The 15,523-nt window shown below is 53.3% G+C and overlaps 1 protein-coding gene across 11 annotated transcripts; it reads right to left on the bottom strand.

Annotated features, from left to right (window-relative positions):
• Positions 1 to 5,834: 5,834 nt before the first annotated feature.
• Positions 5,835 to 15,506, bottom strand: LOC128598614 (zinc finger and SCAN domain-containing protein 2). 11 transcript variants are annotated; one of them, XM_053609220.1, is made up of 4 exons: positions 12,667 to 12,822; positions 11,094 to 11,169; positions 9,736 to 10,640; positions 7,965 to 8,085 (listed from the first exon to the last, which is right to left on the bottom strand). In XM_053609220.1, exon 3 carries the CDS (start codon positions 10,610 to 10,612, stop codon positions 10,001 to 10,003), a length of 612 nt encoding a protein of 203 aa, XP_053465195.1. In that variant the 5' UTR covers positions 10,613 to 10,640; positions 11,094 to 11,169; positions 12,667 to 12,822; the 3' UTR covers positions 7,965 to 8,085; positions 9,736 to 10,000. The 11 variants fall into 11 exon arrangements, with proteins under 11 accessions (XP_053465198.1, XP_053465195.1, XP_053465193.1 ...); XM_053609218.1 differs by lacking the exon at positions 12,667 to 12,822 and adding an exon at positions 12,112 to 12,641; XM_053609223.1 differs by lacking the exon at positions 12,667 to 12,822 and having other exon boundaries at positions 5,835 to 8,085; positions 10,361 to 10,640; positions 11,094 to 12,640.
• Positions 15,507 to 15,523: the final 17 nt, after the last annotated feature.

The following is a 15,523-nucleotide window of genomic DNA, read 5'->3' as shown; positions in this document are numbered from 1 at the left end:
TCTGTCTCAAAAAAAGAAAAAGAAAAATTAAATCTTAAAAAAATAGAAAAGAGGGCGGCGCCTGTGGCTCAGTCTGTAAGGCGCCGGCCCCATATACCGAGGGTGGCGGGTTCAAACCCGGCCCCGGCCAAAACTGCAACCAAAAAATAGCCGGGCGTTGTGGCGGGCGCCTGTAGTCCCAGCTACTCGGGAGGCTGAGGCAAGAGAATTGCTTAGGCCCAAGAGTTGGAGATTGCTGTGAGCTGGGTGAGGCCACGGCACTCTACCGAGGGCCATAAAGTGAGACTCTGTCTCTACAAAAAAAAAAAATAGAAAAGAGAGTACAAGCATGTGGGATAATTTGCCAAATGAGAGATTTGCTTAATAAAGGTGGGACTCTAAGGAGGGAGAAACCACAGAGTAGTGGGTAGATGAGTCAGGAAACCCAAAATGCCTGTCAGTGGCACCTCTCTGAGAACAGGGGCTATCCTATCCTGGAAAATTAGTTCCTAGGATTTATCCTCTGGGCCTCTGTCACTCTGCCTACAGCCACAGGACTAGGACATGTGCCCCAGCCCACGGAAGCCATCCTAGGCTCGCAGGCAACACAGGCAGAGCCAGGAGAAAGGACTCTGCCCAAGAGATGCCCTAAGCAGGATACTGCACAGTCACAACAAAATCTGCCTTGGCCAGACAAGGCCAGGGGCACTCAGAGTGGAGTGTTTAGGAACTTGCTGGGTGGCGCCTGTGGCTCAGTGAGTACGGTGCTGGCCCCATGTGCCGAGGGTGGCGGGTTCGAACCCAGCCCCGGCCAAACTGCAACAAAAAAATAGCCGGGCGTTGTGGCCGGCGCCTGTAGTCCCAGCTGCTCGGGAGGCTGAGGCAAGAGAATCGCGTAAGCCCAAGAGTTAGAGGTTGCTGTGAGCCGTGTGACGCCACGGCGCTCTACCGAGGGCTGTACAGTGAGACTCCGTCTCTACAAAAAAAAAAAAAAAAAAGGAACTTGCTGAAGGAAAGTAATATCTGACCTCACTCACCACAAGGTTCATGGCTGAGATCCTATAACAAAAGATAGGTCAACAAGAAAAGAAAGCACACAGATGTCTTTAATACAAATTTTAGGTGATACAGGTGCCTTCAGAAACGAAGACCCAAAGAGAGAGGGGAGCTTGAGTTTTTATGGACAGTCATGCAAAAGCTGGTTGGAGGAAAAAAGAGTGTGATCAAATGCTAATAAACGTGAGGGGGGGGGTCTTACCAAAACCTATTCGTTCAGATTCTTTTTTTTTTTTTTTTTTTGAGACAGAGCCTCAAGCTGTGACCCTAGGTAAAGTGCTGTGGCATCACAGCTCACAGCAACCTCCAACTCCTGGGCTCAAGCAAGTCTCCTGCCTCAGCCTCCCAAGTGGCTGGGACTACAGGCGCCCGCCACAACGCCCGGCTATTTTTTGGTTGCAACCGTCATTGTTGCTTGGCGTGCCCGGGCTGGATTCAAACCCTCCAGCTCAGGTGTATGTGGCTGCTGCCTTAGCCGTTTGAGCCACAGGTGCAAAGCCTTGTTCAGATTTTTCTTGGAGTCTCTATGTGACATTCTTTTCATTTGGGTATAGGGAAAACACTTCTGGAATGAGGGTCTTATGACCTGCTTTAGAGAAAGGTCAGAGAATTCTTAGATGGCCTGCATTGGGGAGACAGGCGAGGAGAAGGGGAAAGCGACCTTCTTGCTCCTGCTGTCTTCTCAGATGCCAAGGTACATTTTAGCATGCCCCAAATTCCATCAAAGCCAAGAGCAGTGGTAGAAAGAACCAGCATCTGCCCTGAGGCCACAGACACCATGAGGCAGCACAGGACAGGAGGTAGAAGAGGCAGTGACCAGTGTGTCCTGTTTTGCCAGCCCAGAATACATTTCTTTGTAAGCTCCTATGAACCCTGCACCCTCCCCAGGCTCCAGAACTGCAATATAGCTGATTCTTCCTCCAGGAGCCACATCCCCCCCACACGTGTAAATTCCAGAAGGGCTCCCGTGCACAGGAGCCCATACCCCTGTCACCCACAATTTCTGAGAACTCTGGTGCAGTGTAAGCTGCTACCCGCTCTGTCCATCAGCCAATGCTTCTCCCACCTCTCAGAACTCCCTGTGCTCCATCATGTCACCCTCTCCAGGAGCCTCCTTGCCCCCTTCTTGGACAGTTTCCACTGCTCCTGTAAACAAAGTTTCTCCTAAACCCACAGGCTTTAAACCCAGCCTCAAGGGCCCCTGCTGTCCCCTAGCCGATTGATTTCCCCACAGCTCAGGCCCTCAGCAGTGAGAGAATTTGGGATCCTTCCCACATTCCAGAGACGCAGCTGCTTTGCCCTAGAGCAGTCTTTTTACCATGATTGTTGTGAATCAGAATAACTAACACGCTGGGCTGAAGCATCTGCATTTGAGATGATTCCCAAATCCAAGGCTAGTTCAACAATAGCAGTAGGTATTTGTTTTGTATTGGTTTAACTGAAAGGGTCTATTGGCCTTCCAGAAACAAAGAAGCTCCGTTCCAAGGTGACTTTCTGTGTCTGCTGCTAGAAACTGCTAGCAACTGCAGTTCTCCTCCTTAAAGAAAAAAAAAAATCCAGTCTCGGTTCACCACACATCTGCTACAGAGATAGGGTGGCCACAGGAAGGAGCAAAGGCTGAGTTGCAGGGATGGTGGTGAGACCAGAGCAGGTACATGTTTGGGGGGCCTATAACCCCTGTTTTGTGAGGCCCAGAGGTACAGCCTGATGGAGCCTTCCTTACATTACTCTGTGACATGGCCCATCACTAGCCTAAATGGATCTTTATTTCCCTCCACCCAAAAGAGCTCCTCACATGCAGTCAAGGAAGCCTCCGAGCCAGCTAGTTTACCCCATTCATTCCATGGACCTGAAACTGAGCTTCAAAATGGTGGGGACCTTGGCCAAAGCCACGTGGTCAGATTAGACCCCAACCCTTGACCTGTGAATTAAACTCTTATCCCTTGTTTCCAGTTAAGAGGGGCTTCTGTATAGCTGATAAGGGGTTGCCATGCTGGCATTTAGGTCTGCTTCTCACAAAGGATGGTCACCTGCAGTCCATTAACCCACCAGCTGCTCACCAAAGTCCCATAGGCTCTCAGTATAACCCAGAACTGCCAAAGAGAGGTGCTGGTCACAATCTCATCTGTGTACAGGATTCTTTGAGTGAGTATTTTTTTTCCTTTAGAAATAGGGTCTGTAGCTCAAGCGGCTAGGGCATCAGCCACATACACTGGAGCTGGCAGGTTCTAATCCAGCCAGGGCCCGCCAAACAACAATGACAACTACAACCAAAAAATAGCCAGGTATTGTGGTGGGCGCCTGTAGTCCCAGCTACTTTGGGAGGCTGAGGCAATAGAATCACTTAAGCCCAAGAGTTGAGGGTTGCTGTGAGCTATAACGTCACAGCACTCTACCCAGTATGACAGCTTGAGACTCTGTCTCAAAAAAAAATAAATAGTGTCTTGTTCTGTCACCCAAGCTGAGAGCAGTGATGCCATCATAGCTCACTGCAGCCTCAAATTCCTGTGCTCCTGGACATGCACCACCATAGCTAGCTAATTTATTATTATTATTAGGTAGGGACAAGGTGAAGTGCTATGAAGTGCTATGTTCTTACTATGTTTCCCAGGTTGGTCTCAAACTCCTGACCTCAAGTGATCCTCCCTCCTCGGCCTCCAACACACGGACATTACAGGCATGAGCCACCATACCTGGCCATTGAGTTTGTTCTTCTTTTCTTTTTTTGAGACAGAGCCTCAAGTTTGCCCTGGGTAGAGTGCTATGGCATCACAGCTCACAGCAACCTCCAACTCCTGGGCTCAAGCCTTCTCAAGATTCTCCTCCCTCAGCCTCACAAGTAGCTGGGACTACAGGCACCCGCCACAATCCCTGGCTATTTTTTGGTTACAGCCTTCATTGTTGTTTGGCAGGCCCAGGCTGGATTTGAACCCACCAGCTCAGGTGTATGTGGCTGGCGCTTAGCCGCTTGAGCCACAGGCACCGAGCCTGAGCTTGTGTTCTTCAAAGACCTTGTCTTAGGTTGGGGGTCCTAGAAGAGCCTGAGATGAAGGTTCGTCTTTGGGAAGGATGAGAATTGTTGGCAGTCCTTCGTGAGTGGGGATGGGTTGGGGTAGATCCCGGGAAAGGCAGCTGTGAGCCACTTCAGCCAACACTCAACAACTGGAAAGGAGTGGGGCAGGACGCTAAGGGCACCCATGGTAGACACTTGGGCAGTATGAGGACAGTGAGGCTGGGCTGTTTTGAACATGGCCATAGGAGGGTGGAGACAAAAATCAACCACTGAGCTGAGGCAGCACAGAGTAGAGGAGCCCTCAGGGTGAGCCACTTGCTTTTCAGTCCTGGACTGGCCCTTTTCTTAGCCTTTCCTGCCTGTGCTGTGTTCTGTGCTCCAGTAAGTTCCCATAGGCCAAGTGGGCAGTCTGGGTCAGGGTGGGCCCGGCTGATGTGTATTACACTCCCAGGGGCAGCATGGGGAATGGGACTGTGGCTGGTCTCTAGATCCCAGTAAATATAGCAACCCTTTTTCCCTATATCCCATCAACTTGCCTAAGAGGAAACCCGCTTCATTCTCTTCCCTTTAGGTGCAGGGCCAGTGAAATGCCCGAGTCCAAAGAGAGGCAGGGAAGCCACAGCATGAAAGGATAGCCTGGGGTCTTCGTGAAATGCAGTTTCTGATTGAGTCTGGGGTAGGGCCAGCAATCTTGTTAACACAAACTCCCAAGTGACACCAATACTGTTGGTCCAGGGACCCCTAGACCTGGCCTCCATTCTGCCACCCGGAATCCATCCGCCCATCTGCTTGTCTCTACCCTTCCTCTGGGCGCAGTCCCTTCCCTGCTGTCAGACCATGGATTCTGGGTGGAGCTAAGCCCCTCTGTGATAGCAAGTGACCAGACCATGCAGGACCCTGCTCTCTTCTGACCACTGCGATGGGTCCGGGAAAGGGCACAGGCCCAATTCAGGCCAATGGGACTCAGGCCTGCCACTATCTAGGACTGTTAGAGGAAGGATCCCAAGTGTGAGCTGCTGCCAGCTTCCTCCCGTCACATGTGCTGAGGAGAACAGAGCAGTGGGGCTGAACACTTACACTCCACAGTTACACAAGCCAGTGGTTTCCCTATTTGGTGAAAGCCAATTTGAGTTGAACACAAGAGCCCTGATTTGCTCCCCAGCATTTCCCTGCCCCCAGTGGAGCCTCAGCTCCCTGTACGCAGGACCCTCCTGAGTGGGTGCAGACTTGAGTTAGAGTCAGTTACAGGATGGAGGTGCTGTAACTCCATCCTCCCCTTACACAAACTGTCCCACCAGCTGGGTGGCAGGCTTGGCATGCCACTGTTCTGCCAGGGAAGATGGAGACTATCAAGAAGGTGCTATCAGGTTCTGCCATGCGAGGACAAGGACAACAGGGAAGCCTCATAAGTGTTGAGCTTTGTGCCTGCTTATTTGACTCCCACAACTCTAGGAGGAAGTGTACAGGAACTATGACTTTCACTGAGTCACAGAGGAGACCCCCTGCTGAGGCGCACACACCCCCTCAGCCTAGTCTCTTGGCTGGAACACTCTCTGGACCTGATGGGACTTACCTGAAGCTTACAGCAGGTCTGGAGAGCCACAGCAGGGGCTACAATGTGATTCAAGGGATCTCAATATCTGCTCCTCAGATCCACCTTTGGCCACCATGTTCCCCAGAAACGTAACTCCCCCACAGAAGCTGGGCAGAGGCAGAGGCCCTCCACCTGGGGGTTAAACTAACCCTTTAACCCCAAATAACCACTCTGCACAACAGCTGATGTCGAGAGAACATTTATCCCAGTCAGTCACCTCTGGCAGGTGTCAGTGACCTACAGAAATACCCAGCCTGGGCAACCACTTATGTGCATGCTCACGGCCATGTGAGGGGGTCCATCCAGCTCCCACTGCCCCAAGTAGGGAAAGACCTGAGGCCTCTGACACCCAGTATTGACCAGGGGAGCCAGCCACAGCCCTGTTAAATGTACCCACTAGTTACCTCACATCTCCTCTCCCTGCACGCCTCCCAGGACCGGCCACCCCACAACCTCCAGCACTTGATCCATTAGTCAGTCGACAAGTGTTTCCTGAGAATTATGAACCCAGCCCTGTGCTAGACCCTGTTGGGGTTCAAGAAATGATAGTTCCTTGCCCTCATGGAGCTCACAGTCTAGTTGGGAATCCAGACAGACAGGCAGGCACACACACACACAGAGGAAACTGGAGCATAAGATAATATAACACATACTCGAGGGGGAGGGAAAGATGGTATGTTAACACCATTTGGAGAAGGAAGGAGGGCTAAGCATGGTGGAGAGAAAAGGGGACATTTCGGAGCAATACAGGGGCAGGAACAGAGGTAGGAAAGAGCACAGCACAATCACAGGCAGGGATGATGTAGGCTGGACAGTTAGCAGAGGAGAGGTGTGTTGCTGAGGTTTCCTCTAGGTTGGCCAAGGTTTCCCAGAGCAGAAGCTCCTAGGGTGCAGAGTGCCTTCTCTTCCTCTAATATCCCCAGATCATTCTGCTCTGGCCCCCAGGGTGTGGCATAGGGTCAGTGGTCAGTAAGAACTGATGGGCCAAACTGCACTAAAGACAGGATAAGCAACACCCCAGGGCAGGCAGGCATTGATGTCCTAACCAAAACCCATCCTAGCCCCTGCTGGTCTCACCTCTTCTCATGGGTCATTCACGCTAGGGCAGCAGTTGAGCATCTGTGGGCTCCAGGCTGAATGCTCAGGTGCAAAGTTGGGAGGAGCCCCCGCCCTACTGCCAGCCTGGCCCTGGCCCACTCCATTCACTCCACTAAATGCAGGGAGCACACAGAAAGCTCCTGAACTGGGCCAATCCCCTGCTCAGAGCCGTGGCATGTAGAGCAAGGCTCTTATCCTCTTCCCCCCAGTGCTCCCACATGATAGCTAGCTGGGCTGAACACCTGCTGGGACAGGAGGTGCTGCTGTCTGGGCTTGGTTGAGGAAGCAGGGTTCCTTCTCTCTGGGGTAAACTCGAACAGCACTCTCACCCCCACCAGCACACATGGCAGCCCCACTCCCCTTGGGACCTCACAGACAAATCAGAACCCAGACTGGAGTGAAGGACTCCTCTGTGAAAACCAGGAGCCAGTTAAGAAGAAGAAACACAAAACCAGAAGAGTGAACCAGCACAGGAACCTTCACCAGCCTCTGGGGAAGGTAAATTAGGGTCCAGACCCCGAAGTGTCATTTCTTAGGTCTGAGAGAAGGGACTGACTAAAATGGCTCCCTCCTCAGAATTCGTTGCTCCTGGACAAGAGAAGGAGGCCAGGCAGGAGAAGAGGGACATGACTTGTACAGCGGCCACAACTTAGGGCTCTGTGAGTGGCAGGGAAGGAAACACCGGCAGGGGAAGCCCCCAGGGCTGAGGTTCTGAGCCTGGAGTCAGAGGACAGGTTTCATCCAGGGGAGTCCAAGCGTTCCTGAAATTTCTTGGGATTTGTGAGACTACATGAGTGTATCTGTTTTCCTGGAGGGCAGGTCCATAAACATCAGATTTCCAAAGGACTTCATGAACCAAAGTATTAAGAACCACTGCTCAGAAAGGAAAACCAAGACTGTAGGTATCATTTACATCTGGGACAAAGTTTTGCCTTTAGAGCCAGGACTGCCACTGACTTGCTGTGTTACCTTAGTTCCAGTCCCTGAACTTTAGCTAAGTGATGGGTAGGTGGGAGCAGAGAAGCTAGCTCTCTATACCGGCATCATCCCTGCCACCAAAGATAGCTGAGACCCATGGCCAGGCAGCCAGAATAAGGTCTCCCCAGGCTATGACTCCCACCAGGCTGACAAGTTCATCCATCAGGCTTGAAATCTGCCTCCAATTCCAGGCTTCATCCTGTCACCTCCACAGGTCACTGCAGGGTACTTCCTAAGGCAGGTCTGCTTAGGGATGTGTCTTCATGCCAGGGTGTGGTGCCAGCCAGGCCCCTGTGAGACCTTCTGGGTCTTTGTGCCTAGATATGCCTGGCACCTTCTGAGTCATAAGGTCCTTCCCACTCTGCATCTGTTCACACAAACAAAGAGATCAGGGTCAGGTCTGAGGCCATGACATGGCTTTGCCCAGCTACCCCTCTGGGACTTGGTGGGAGCAATCAACCAGCCCGTGTTAACCTGTCAAGGGCTTTCATCAAGTTCTCTTAGCCCCTTGCAAGCACTGCAAGGATTATGAGTTATATTACAGATGAGATGTCATGGGCTTAGGGCATTTTGGTGACTGGCTCCAGATGTCTCCAGTCCCTATTTAGCCTCTTAATCTCTGCCACCAAGCATTAGTCCAATTGCCACCTGGGGGTGGCAAGGCACAGGGCAGCCAATCTCAGAGAAGCCACATATCACCAAGCAAGGGCAGAGGGACCGGGGGAGGAGAGTGCATGCAGAGCAGGCCTCTGGCAGTACAAGTCCTTTTGAAGCCCCAACTTCCATCCTCCCAAACCACATCCACACTTACACTGTCACCTCTGCCAGGCTCGTAAAGCACAGACCCCAAGCCTATTCAGAAATCCTCCCAGCTCCATTTTTCCTTTTTTATCAGTGGAGCTAAAGAGTTCCAGGATCCATAATCCATGACAAAGCCCAGGCTTCCACTTCCACCAACTGTACCACAAAGTACTGCAATCTGAGGTAAGCCTCACCCAGCCATTCCTCATCTCCCAGATGGCTGCAGGAACACACACCTCAGAGCTGGAGCTTGGAAGCCGAAGTCCGGGGGCAAGTTCTGGCTCTCCCCTTTCTCACTGCATGACCTTACTTAAGCCTCTGGGCTGGGGTCTCATGTTCTCTTAGCCAGATGACCCCAAGATCCTCGAGGCTCCAGCTCGCTCCCCTTCCATCTGTCACCCCAGTGCCCCTGGTCCAGGGATCCAGATCCCAAAACAAAGTCCAGCACTGAGGTCACATGCTCTTCTCAGTAAAAATCTCAGGCAGCCTCTCCCTGCCACAAAATCCTCTGTGAGGCCAATTCCAGCCTCCATTGACAGACCCTCACCCAGAAAACATCCTTCCACACACATTTTCTTCCTACAGCAATTCTACTTGTCCCCATCACCTGGTTCAAAACCATCACACTCCCCAAGGGAATGTGGAGAAGCCAACCTTCCTTACTCTTGTCCCAGAGCACTAGGTGGTCCCTGACCACACCCCGAATCACCCTGCATGGGCACTAGTCATGTGGAGTGTGACCACTTAGGGGCAGGACCTGTGGTCCTCCTCTGTGCCTCCTCTGGAGAGCCCAATGCAGCACAGTGTGGCACCCAGGGGCGCTGAACTAAAGACCAGTGACCTCACTGTGTTGTGTTGCAGCAATTAACAATCCTCAGTGTCCCAGAGAGAAGGAGTCCCTCAGGGTTAGTCCCAACTTACAGATGAGCAAACTGAGACATGAAGTGAAATGACTTCTCAAGGACACCAGATAGTATATGCAAGAGCAAGGAGGCCAGGAGGCTGAGGCTGGGCCTGGGGAACATGGGAGGTGGGAGCCTGGGGAACATGGGAGCCTCTCCCAGCTGCTTCAACTCTGACATTCAGGAAATGAAGCTCTGGTAAGCCTACCACCGGTAGCACCAGTAACCCCACCAGCCCTACCACCCCCAACTAAAATCAAGAATCAATACCCCCCAAGCCTGAGAGTGACCCTGGCCAGACCCACAGGTCTCACCTGCTCTAGGCCGAATGAGCCCGAGGAGGAAAACCCTCGGGGCAGGGGACCAAAGTAGCCACATACAGCCACTTGGAGGGTCTTGAGGGAGGAACGGAAGGGGACGGCCTGAGCCTGGTGGCCCACACCTTCAAGACCCCAAGCCAACCCTCTACTGCTCCCAGGATCCCATCCGGAGGGAGGGCTATAGCCCAGTGACATCTCCAGGGGTCTGGTAGGCGTCTGCGTGACAGGAAGCAGCCATCTGCGGCGGGCCCCACGTGCATCATAGCACGCGGCCTACATGGGCCGCCTGGCCCTCGGGCCCATGGCCGTGGCTGCGCTGATGGGTCTTGAGGGAGCCCTCGCGTGCGAAGCTCTTGCCGCAGCGGGGGCAGAAGTAGGGCCGCCTCTCCCCAAAGACACCAGGCCGGCGCGGGTGCGGCGCGGGCATGCGCGCGTGGGTGCGCTGGTGGTTGAGCAGGAAGCGTGGCTCGCGGAAGCAGCGACCACACTGCGCACACTGGTGCGGCTTCTCGCCGCTGTGGATGCGCTGGTGCGTGAGCAGGTTCTGCTTTAGGCTGAAGCAGCGACCGCAGTCGGGGCAGGGAAAGGGCCGCTCCCCCGTGTGTGTGCGCTGGTGCACCTCGAGGTTGTGCTTGACGCTGAAGGCCTTGCCACACTCAGGGCACACGAAGGCAGCCGTGCGGCCTGCCCCAGAGTGCGCCTTCTGGTGCCGCACCAGGCTGGGCTGCTGGGAGAAGGTCTGGCCACACAGTGGGCACTGGTGGGGCTGCTCCTCCGCAGGGTGATGGATGACAAGGCCTCTTTCGTCCCCTAAACCTTCCTCCCCATCCCCCACAGGGGACCCGGCCCCGGAGGACGCCAGCTCGGTCATGGGCAATTCCAGCTGTAATTAGCAGTCCCTAGAGATGCAAAAGCAGAAAGAGGGGTTAGGGGCACCGAGGGTCAGCCAGCCCCTGGCCTGGCTGGGGACACTCACCTCCCCAAACCTCTAGTCCCTCTATAATTGTGTTCAGGCCAAAGTTCCCCTGCTAGAAGCTACTGTCCTTTCTCAGCTACCTCTTAATCACAGCCTACCCTCCACCCAGGCCCTTCTCAAGGGCCTCTTTTTCCTAGAAGCCATCCCTGATCCCTCCAGTCCATCCTTAAAACATATGGCACAACCCTGTAACCCTCACTCATCACACTGCATGAGGGTCAGTCATCGCCCCTCTTTCCCCTGCACCCAGCACCTTAAGGACAGAGCTGCCTTCTCTTTTAATCCAGGCACCATGCACTGTGTCTGCCACAGAAGACATTGAATAAATGCTGGTGGGTGATATACCAGGGACTTCTGGTATTTTCTTAAACTTCACCTGGATATGTCTTATCTCTCCAAACAGATTCTCAAGGAGGTGGGTAAGGGGATAGGTAGGGAGGGGCACCCCAAACCTGGAGAGAGGGTTGGGATCACCAGCGGTCAAGATTTTTGCAAAGCTTAAAACAAGAAACAAAAACAAAACACTGTAAACTTAAAAGTGACCCCAGCTAAACATTAAAGGCAGCAGCTCTTTGTTTAGCAAAATGAGGCATGCAGCATGCGGTTTCAAAGATTTGCAAGTCACTAAATCAGGGTGTGAGCTCCCACAAGCAGGCCCCCACTTGATTCCTCTTAGTTGTCTCCACAGAAAAGTCTGGCTCAAGGCTGAGCAACACAGTCCTCAGCAAACATCCCCAGATCTGGCTCCCTTCATGCTGGACACTGTGTTCCTCTTAAATTATTTCCCACTGTCCTCACAACAGCCCCAAGAAAGGGGCCAGTAAGGGTTACTGAGCCCCACTTTATAGATGGGGAAACTAAGGCTCAGGAAGGCCAACATACCTGCCCAAGGTCACACAGCAAGGTGAGACCAAACTAGGCCCCAAGTCTCCTGATTCTCTGTTGAAAGCTCTTTTCAATAGCTTCTCAACAACTAAATACCCTCAAACATACACACAGAGACCACCACCTGGCCATCCAAGAGCCATCTGTCCCAAAGGGCCACTTCTCCTCTAAGAAGGAGCACTAACGCCACCACTACCTCCATATCTCCCAAAAAACGTGGGCTACCGCTCCTGCAGGGCACTGAGGCCTGCGCCATCCATTCACTTCCCCTTTTCCCCCATCAGGGAAGCTTGCTTATTCTTCCCACAACCTCCCCTAAGGCCTTGCCCACACTTCAGACTCAGTCAACCTACCTGCAGAGTGGGATCTCAAAGACACCTCCTCTGTCCTCCCTTACCCTTAGGCCAAGGTGGAACTGACACCTTGGAAAAGTGGGAAAGTACCACTTTTGCAATAGGTCCCACAAATCTTTCCCCAGACAGTTGCACTGTCCCCTTGGCCAATCGCACCTGGCCCTGTCAATGGGCAGCCTCCCTCCTCTACCCAGCTAAAACCCTGACCAAAACCCTGCCCACATGCAGAGAGGTCCAAAGACATGGCCTCTGTCTCTTCCCCAAGTTCCTCCATCCCATGTCACATTCACAGACCAGGCTGTGCCCCTGCTCCTCCGGTCTCCTGCAGCGGCTCTTTCCTCTGGAGTCTATGCAAATACGGTAACCCTCCCGCGGCCACTCCCGCGCCCCTAATCCTCCGCCCCCATAAAGACAGCAAACCTCCTGCAAACGTTGCTCTTATCAAATAGCTGCATTAGTCGAAACAGCTGACCCCACCCCACCCGACCTTACGCACAACCTTGCCTACTTCTGAGCCAGAGCAACCCTGGAGAAATATGGTAAACTCTGCGTCGCAACCCCACCTCCCATGAAAACACGTAGGCCTCCTCTCTGCTGCCGCAACCCACCCCGCCGGGCTGCAAGCCCCGGCTCCTCCGGGAAGGAATGAAGGCAACCCACACCCTGCGCCCGCAGTGCCCCCCAAGAAACGACGTAATCATGGATAAATACATAATTTAGGCTCGTGTTCCCACTTCCAGAAACGACCTGCGCGGCCCCCGGCAAATACGGTAGCGCGCCTGCAGTGACCCGCCCCCAAGGGTCCCGGCGCTGGCCTCCATAAATACGGTAACCTCCCACGGTGGCCCCAGCCCAGCGCAGCGCGGGACTCACATGGCGCCGCCTCCCGGTCTCTCTGTCTCCTCCGCAGCGCCCCAGTGGCCAACGTCGCCGCAGCCGCACAGCAACCCCGTGAGGTTGGGAGGTCTAACTCGCCAACAACCTGGTTCGTGGAAAAAGGAAAACCGCGAGCGCTGCTCCCTTCCGGGCTGGAGAAGACACCAGGCGAGGGCCGGTTCCAGGGACGGAACTCCCCGCAGGGAGGGTCACCCCAAGTCTCTCGGTCCGTAGCCCAGGCGTTCCCCCCGTTTGGAATTCCCCGAGGCCCAAATTCGGCCGTTAGAGCATCCTCCTCCTCTCCCTCATTCCAAGGCAAGAATAGCCTGGCCAGGCCCACAAACTGGCCCCAGCGACTAGGAAGCGGGTGCGGGAGTACCACGCCTTTTCCTGAGTGAGAGAGAGGAGGGGGCAAGCGCACTAGCCGGCAGAGCTTCTCGGAGCGTGGGTTTCATGGGTGACATCAGTCAAAGGGGGCAGAATCAGAGAGCTGCCCTGGCGAACGGTTTTGCCAGCGCCCCCCGCGCTGTGTGGCCTGGGTTGTATCACTAGATGACTAGGGGGAACAGAAGAAAAGAAATGAGGGCCCTGCTGACCAGCCTCCTCAGAAGGGAGTGCATATGCTTAGGTCGAAGAGACATCCACAACCAGCACCGCCCCACCAAGGGAACTGTTTATGACGCCCAAGCAGCCCATCTCAGAGGGCGGAGCTAAATTGGTCTCCAGCTGCGGCTAATGACACCCTTTACCCAGACTAAACTGTTGCTTTTTACAAAGCCCTTTCCTGTATATGATCTCATGGGAACCTTCCAATTACCACAAGCAGTCTAGGCTGTGTGGGTATTATTATCCCATTTTATAGGTGGGAAAATAAAATTGAAACACATAAGGGCAGTCGCCGGAGACCCAGAGTGCTAATAAGCGGCAGGGCCCAGGTGGGAACACAGGCCGCCTGACTCAGCTTGCATTCCGCACGCGATCCTGGGACACAAACAGGGTATGATGATAGTGATCAGAAGGAATAACCTGGGCCTGGTGAAAAAGTGGCTCATTTGACAGATACAGAAACTGAGACCTAAAAAGAAAATTTGCAAGAGCTCCAAAAACATTAAATAGGCTTTTCCTCTGCAGCTCCATCAGTGGAGGGCTTCCCCAAGGCCAAGGTGGGGCTCCTTGGCTCCTGGAGAGGAGCTATCCCTGCGGGTGGACTTTGGGAGGCACAGGCCTCAGCACGGTGGACATGCTGTTCCTGTGCCTTTTGAAGGCTGGAAACTGAAGAATTGCAGGTAGGGCCCCCAGGCAATGAAATCAGGCCCTGGCTCCCCACCCAAGGCCTGGAGGTTGGACCTGCCTGCTTACACAGCTCACTGGGAGGACCATGTCTGTTTCAGCTTCCTGATAACCTCCCTCTACCTCTACCCTCAACCAGGCAGTTCCTGGAGCACCTTGCTGAGGGATGTGGGACTTCTTAATTTAGGCATCCCAAGGAGACAAGTATTTTCAACTGGTATTTTTAAGCCAAGCCTCAGTGATCTAAATGGAGAAAATACTGGAAAAAGAAACGAGTCCACCAGGATAGTGGCCCACGTTAGAGTTTCCATGGCATTGACACCAGGACCTCCTGATCACTGGTGACAACCCACATAACCCACTCCCAGCTCTCCAGCCGGTTGCAAAAGCTGTCATCTGACAGAATGACCACTTTTCATCTCTCCTGCAAACTACAAAAGAAATGAGGACATTTAGTGAAATGTCCCAAGTCTTTCAAAAGCAAAATCAATAATAGAGGGTGTTGCCTATATTTTTAGTAGCATTTTCTAGGTAAGCTGTGCCAAAATAGAAAGGAAGAGAACACGAGACCACAGTGGGGAATGCTGAGGGCCAAGGTGTCACTTTGCTTTTCTAGTTTCATATACATACACCCCCATCTCCCCTGGGGACCCCCACCCCTTTCTCATGTGTGGTGAACACAACAGAATGACAGCGTGGAAACACCCTGCAAATACAGCTATGTCTCCTCCTACAGGAAGGGCAGTAACTGGCATGATGATCACCTCTCCTGTGAGGTCCATGTGGCAGCTGGCCCCTGGGCCCTAACAAAGGCCTTGGACTGCCCACAGCCAAGGCATCCCAGAAAATATCTGGCCATGGCTCCTGTGTGAGAAAAGGAGGCCACAGCTTGGCTGAGCTCTGCACAGTATTTACCAGGGTGCACACCAGATAGACAAACAGACCAGCCATGGGCCTCCCTTGGGCAGCTCCAACCTGCTGCTCTTGCCATCCTCCGACTCCTCCTGTGGGCTTCCTCCTTGTAGCTGGCCAACCACTTCCCACTTGACAAGCTCCCCCCATCCCCCCAAGACTGGATACCTCCTTGTGTCGACCTCAAATTTGGAATTTAGCCCACTTTTCCCCACCAGGTTATGAATTTCAAAGGGCAGAGGCTGTTTTTAGCATCTCTCTATCCCAAATGTCCAGCCTATAATAAGAGGTCCTCAGTCAGTGTCTTAGATGAAAGGATGAATGGTTGTCTGCAAACTATATCTGATAGCTAGGGCGGCAGTGGAGAGAAAAGATGGAGCCAAATGTACTAATGCAATGTAAGGGATTAAGGGCTGCAGGCAAAGCTTCAGCCCCAGCTACAACTTTGAGGACTAGGAGGCACCACACAGATGCGAGTGAGGATCTGGGT

This window comes from Nycticebus coucang, chromosome 11 (assembly GCF_027406575.1).
Source record: "Nycticebus coucang isolate mNycCou1 chromosome 11, mNycCou1.pri, whole genome shotgun sequence".
Lineage (NCBI taxonomy): Eukaryota > Metazoa > Chordata > Mammalia > Primates > Lorisidae > Nycticebus > Nycticebus coucang.
Note: the sequence above shows the minus strand (reverse complement) of the source record. Positions and strands in the feature narration are given on the sequence as shown.